This window comes from Protopterus annectens, chromosome 4.part0, assembly GCF_019279795.1.
Source record: "Protopterus annectens isolate FY-2018-M chromosome 4.part0, PAN1.0, whole genome shotgun sequence".
NCBI classification, from domain to species: Eukaryota; Metazoa; Chordata; order Ceratodontiformes; family Protopteridae; genus Protopterus; species Protopterus annectens.
This window is the reverse complement of record NC_056733.1, coordinates 1,715,353,050-1,715,359,192: the sequence shown is the minus strand read 5'-3', so window position 1 is coordinate 1,715,359,192 and position 6,143 is coordinate 1,715,353,050. Positions and strand designations below refer to the sequence as shown.

The following is a 6,143-nucleotide window of genomic DNA, read 5'->3' as shown; positions in this document are numbered from 1 at the left end:
TAAGGAAATTCTAAACCTTACAACATGTCATTCCTTCATTGCAATACCTAACTAGCAATACTCAACTGAACCTAGACGTCACAAAATACATTCTGTACCCCATCTGGATTACACTGGTAATGAATAAAATGAGTTCACATTTGCAGCAAATGTTTACTTTGTCTGCAACTGGACAATTTGTTAATTTTTATTTCTCTTCTCTTTTATGCCGCTCATCTCACATATTTGCAGTTGTGCTCCAAAGAAAATCCCATAACTCCATGGAATAGTGTTTGTAATTGCTGTCTTCCTCCTGTTGCAGTAACAATATGCCAAATAAGGCTAATAACATTTTATTCCTGTAAATTCTTACAGCTGGGAGCGGAAAACAGTGTTGGGTAGAGTATAAGGGTTAAGAGGAATATGTTTCTCTCGATGTAGCAACCGACGAATGGAAAAGAGCAGAATATTGATACATAGCTCGATAAACTCGGCCACAGTGCAGACTGAAACACCAATCCAGAGCCCAACTAATCCACCAATGCTGGATATGAGATCTACAGCCTGAAAAAAGGGAAAGGTAGAAAACAAAGTAGTCATAATCTGGGACTACAGCTACTGCTACAGAAAAAGACAGTTATGGCAGTGTGTATATGAATCAGCACTGTGTTGTATACAGATTCAGTTTACTAAGAAGAGGTAATCTGAGATTAGCATAACAAATAACATGACAGAGCTACATTCTGAAATTGGCATATCCTATACAGAAGAGATATACTTTGGTATTAACACATCAGATGCAGAAAAGATTTGTAACCTCAGAAATGTACTCTGAGATTAATGCCTCACACACAGAACACACTTATAATCTGAGACTAGCACACCAAACACAGAGCAGAACTGAGTTATATTTTATAATTAACATATCAGATATGGAAAGAGCTGCATTTTGAGATTAACACATCAGATAAAGAGCAGATCAAAAATATGCAATTATCACATCAGATATAGAATATTGACAAAATCTGATATTAATATATTAGTATCAAAGGGAAGTTGCACCATGCAAACTAACACTTTGAGTGGAAATGCTAGAGCTAAGGCTGACAGTGGCCTGTGCTGTTTTAAAACAGATGTTAGCCAGTACTGACTTCATTTATTAACAAGATAACAGTTTTGATATTGAAGTACTCATCCTCTAATATGGCTCCATCCACTGAGTTAATAAAATTAGATCTCCAGCCAGCAGTGTCATTCTGTGCTATCTAAAGAATATCAATACAAATATGATAAATAAAGGGTGAATCTATTATTCCCCAGATTATATGGTGTAGTATCTCTCATTGTTGCAGATAAGTGGTAAAGTTTCAGTCTTTATAATAAGGCTCAGTATTTGGCCCTTTACATTTTGGTGTATTATATTCAGTTGTAAATGTGACCAGGTGCAATCGCAAGCAGCTGAGAAAATTTGCAGGTGAACGTAGGGCAGATGTCTTGTGTGCAGCATACTGAACTGTATTACTCTATTCAGTTGGAGCTGTTAAACACTACACATGTGGGCTGTTATGATAGTTCCCTCGTGTTCAACCAAAAGGGGTGTATTACTTGACACTTTTGGGAAGAATATCATGCAGTTTGATTACAAAAGTGATGTTTTATACCCATAGAAGCTACTAGCTAAAGAGATTAGGCAGATGTATACACATTACATCAGTCTTATCTTTGGTCATCATTGGTTTGTCATGTATTTTGGACAGTTTATGCAGTACAAAAGAAAATATCAGGGCACACCAAAGAAATAATACCACCTTACATGTCACTCATTTAGCCTTTTATGGAGTTCAGTGTTGCTCTTTGTACATATTTGATGAAGCATCTTATACAAATGCAGAAGGTATCATTTTTTGACAAATAAAACAGTAGGGCTGCAACATAATACATCACATGAATAAGTTGAGAGCTTTCTTTGTGTCTAAGAGACTTTTGAGGAGTGTGGTCATTGTCTTGTTCTCAGTGTAATCTTGTAACTAGTTCTCTTTGAAACACTGAATCTGAAACACACAGTCCATGTATCTAACACCAGGTCAGGTAGCCTGCTACTGAAAATGAAAATAAACAATGGTAAAAAAGGTATCAATCTGTGATGTGCTCTCTACTATGGTGATAGAAGAAACAACAACTCCAAATTCAAAAATACACACTTTTGTCTACTTTTTCAGAAATGACTGGGTTATTTTATGGGTGATAGGAAATACATGTATGAGATTAAGTCAATTATATATTCAGATCAGTAGGTCACAAGTTTGATATTCAAACCTATGAATCTGTAAAGTCTTATTTATCCTTTCTCAGAATACCCCATATCCATCTGTATTACAGTACTGTAACTCCATTAGAACTTTAGTCTTAAACCAACACAGTGTCCGTGATATACTTATTCTATGTGGATAGCAAACACACACACAATACCAGTAAATGAATCATCAAAGTAGAGACATACGCTACAGTTACACAAGAGTGTCAAGCTATTTGGTGGTTATAGTTCTGTTCCCCTACATCTGTCTTCCTTTGTTTCATTTCAAAAACTTTGGCTTTGATGGAATAATACTAAAAAAAATCACTCTTTTGTCATCAATATGATTCATTTAATTGCTACCCTGCTAATAGCTACCTTTATAGAAGTTGCAGGTATGCATAGTAGCAAACATTATGAGTAGCCTATTTCCTTATACATAGTAGCAAACATTATGAGTAGCCTATCTCCTTATACATAGTAGCAAACATTATGAGTAGCATATTTCCTTATACATAGTAGCAAAACTTATGAGTAGCTTATCACTTACAACACTCACCAAGTAAGGTAAGCCTTCTTTCTCAGAAAGTACTTATGAAGTATAATAAACCAACTATGTCAAAACCTTCATACTAATCATCATTCAGAATTCTTTTTACTTTAAATTCTTCACTTTGGGAACTCATTCTTAGTGCAGGGGTATACTATGCCATTATCACTGCCTAGATCATCCTCTGGATTGCTGGTCTTTTAATAGTTTGGTATTCTTCCCTAACAAGAGATGGGAGCACAGTTCCTTATATGGCAGTATACTATGTGAACGTAAACCATACAAAACATGGCATGGTAGTCAGTCACAATCCTGCTCCAGATTCATTTCATGTTTTATAGATTTGTTCTTCTATGAAACTCTATAATATGTGAGCACACCTCATTTTTCAAAGAGTATGAGTTGAGAAGTATCTGGAGCTTATCCAGTCTATTATGTTTTAGAGCAAATTGAGAAGGCCAAAAACACTTCACCTGTTGATATAAGTTGTAGATTAGTACCTTTATTTTCATTCGTGCAGGTCTAATAGTGGGGATCTATTCACTTATCTGTCAGTGCAACTTGGCCATGTTATAAGTGTCCATTACCTCTCCCCATCAGGTAGTAAAAAAGGTGATGTAGATTCCTTTCTCTAGCAGTCAGTGATTTCAGGGCCACATGAACAGATACTCCCCAGCTGAATTGTCTCATCAGAGTCAGTAGCAGTTGGGAGTATAATATCTTATCCAGATTATTCTGCCCTATACTCTGAGGTATTGAGAGTATAATATCTATATTATAATATATTATACCCTATATTCTGAGGTATTGGGATTATACTATCTTATCTGATTATTATACCCTATAGTCTGAGGTACTGGGAGTATAATATCTTATCTAGATTATTATACCCTATATTCTGTGTATTGGGAGTATAATATCTTATCCAGATCAGTATACGCTATATTCTGAGGTATTGAGAGCATAATATCTTATCCAGATTATGATACCCTATACTCTGAGGTATTGGGAGTATAATAACTTATCCAGATTATTATACCATATACGCTGAGGTATTGGGAGTATAATATCTTATCCAGATTATTATACCCTATATTTTGAGGTATTGGGAGTATAATATCTTATCCAGATTACTATACCCTATATTCTGAGGTATTGGGAGTATAATATCTTATCTGATTATTATACCCTATATGCTGAGGTATTGGGAGTATAATATCTTATCTAGATTATCATACCCTATATTCTGGGTATTGGGAGCATAATATCTTATCCAGATTATTATACCCTATACTCTGAGGTATTGGGAGTATAATAACTTATCCAGATTATTATACCCTATATGCTGAGGTATTGGTAGTATAATATATTATCCAGATTATTATACCATATACTCTGAGATATTATGTGATTCAGTTTAGACATGGATAGATTCCTTCCAGCTCATAAAAAAGAACCACTCATTCATTTTCATCCATTCCCTTAGAACTGCCTGAATCTTTTACTATGGTTCATAACCTTTATTCCAACTAACTGGTTTGAGTTTCTTGGTTTACTTACTAATATAGGTTTTCATCATGCAACTATGCTAATGGTTTTGAGATTTGAATTCTATTCTGCCAGCATCCTAAATAAAAATCAGCTTTATTGGCCACCAAATAATCCTTTGATTGAATAATGCTTTGATGCAGACTAGTTTGAACATTTAACCATCTCAGCTCAACACAAGGTATTTGAAACTTTAATCCAAAACCAAAGCATTGGTTTACTTTTTTATATTCTCTGTTATAAGTAACTTCTCTGCAGTTACATCCTCAGACCTACCCGGACAGATGGTATCTCTTCAATTAATTCGTAGTTCAGCTGCTGGTAGTAAACTACCACCTTTATTAAGTTGTCCCTGAAAAGGAAAACAGATAACATTTATTGCATGCACTTCACACCTATTAATAATTCTGGAAGCTACTATTAAAAATTAAAACCTAGGAATTTTCATGAAAATATTACTTTTTAGACTAAGGCATAATTTTTCATACAGAAAAACTGAAAACTAACATGGAATAATTTTCAAATATTATTGTGCCATCAACACATGAATCAGTACAGTCACTGCTTAGAAATACAAAACTCATATTTTTTGCACAAAGTATTTTTTTCTTGGCAATAGACATCATTTCTAATGCTCGAACGGTCTGCACTATTAAGTTTTTTTATCAGCAATCCCATCTTCTTTTGCACAAAGAAATGGTATACCACTAGTCATATTTTACCTTAGAGAAATGGAGTTTGCCTTCACCAATTTTACATCTTTTTTTCTTCCCTGTAACGAACTACTGACCATTGGTTGCTCTGATGTTATTTCCTTGTCCATATGGTCTAATGAGTCCTCCATGATAATTTTGGCCAAGTCCCAGGGAAAGAAAGAAGATTGAAAAACCTGGGGCAGCATCATATAAGAACCTGGACAGCATCATATAAGAACCTGGGAAGCGTCATAAAAGAACCTGGGCAGCATCATATAAGAACCTGTGGCAGAATCATATAAGAACCCTGGGCAGCATCATATAAGAACCTGGGGCAGCATCAGATAAGAACCTGGGCAGCATCATATAAGAACCTGGGGCAGCATCATATAAGAACCTGGGCAGCATCATATAAGAACCTGGGGCATCATCATATAAGAAACTGGGCAGCATCGTTTTGTTGCTGGGGAGTGGTTTTCATTTAACCTGCTCACCAGCCCATGAATAATGATATTCCATGACCAGGGGATGGTATGCAATGGACTCACTGGTGTTTTTGCTAGACTTACACATGTACTTTGGCCAAAACACTGCACCCTTACAGTGTACCACACTTTGCACATCCTCAGCCCACATCAGGCTCAAATGGAGTTGTACATATGTGACCATGTCCTCACTCTCCAGGATAGAAATTGCAATCATCCTTTTCCACTGCCTCAGATGCTCAAGCCACTTAATGAACCTGGGATGATAGGGCCATGGTTAGGCCCTCAGATGTCCAAGCCATTAAATTAACCTAAGTTGATAGGGCCATGGTTTGGCCTTCAGATGTCCAATCCACTAAGTGGACCTGGGTTGATAGGGCCATGCTTAGGCCTTTATCCCTCTATGACATGGTTATTGATTTGACTCCACTTAAATTTACAGGGAGCCATTGCATTCATGAATCAGTTGCCATCATTCAACTAGGACTATAATGAAGGGAGTTATTCTATTTTTCCTGTATGGACATGAGTTGAGGATTGCATTCCTTATGTAGGGCTTATGTTTCAGCATTCATGACTGTCCAAACTGCTCA

The 6,143-nt window shown here is 36.0% G+C and overlaps 1 protein-coding gene across 1 annotated transcript in view; it reads right to left on the bottom strand.

Annotated features, from left to right (window-relative positions):
- Positions 1-348: 348 nt before the first annotated feature.
- LOC122800480 (amiloride-sensitive sodium channel subunit gamma-like) overlaps positions 349-6,143 on the bottom strand; it is a 313,290-nt gene continuing 307,495 nt past the window's right edge. The window contains exons 9-10 of the mRNA XM_044069921.1: positions 4,647-4,722; positions 349-543 (exon numbers count right to left, since the gene is read on the bottom strand). Of these exons, the coding sequence (XP_043925856.1) occupies positions 349-543; positions 4,647-4,722 (271 nt within the window). The remainder of the gene's footprint in view (positions 544-4,646; positions 4,723-6,143) is intronic.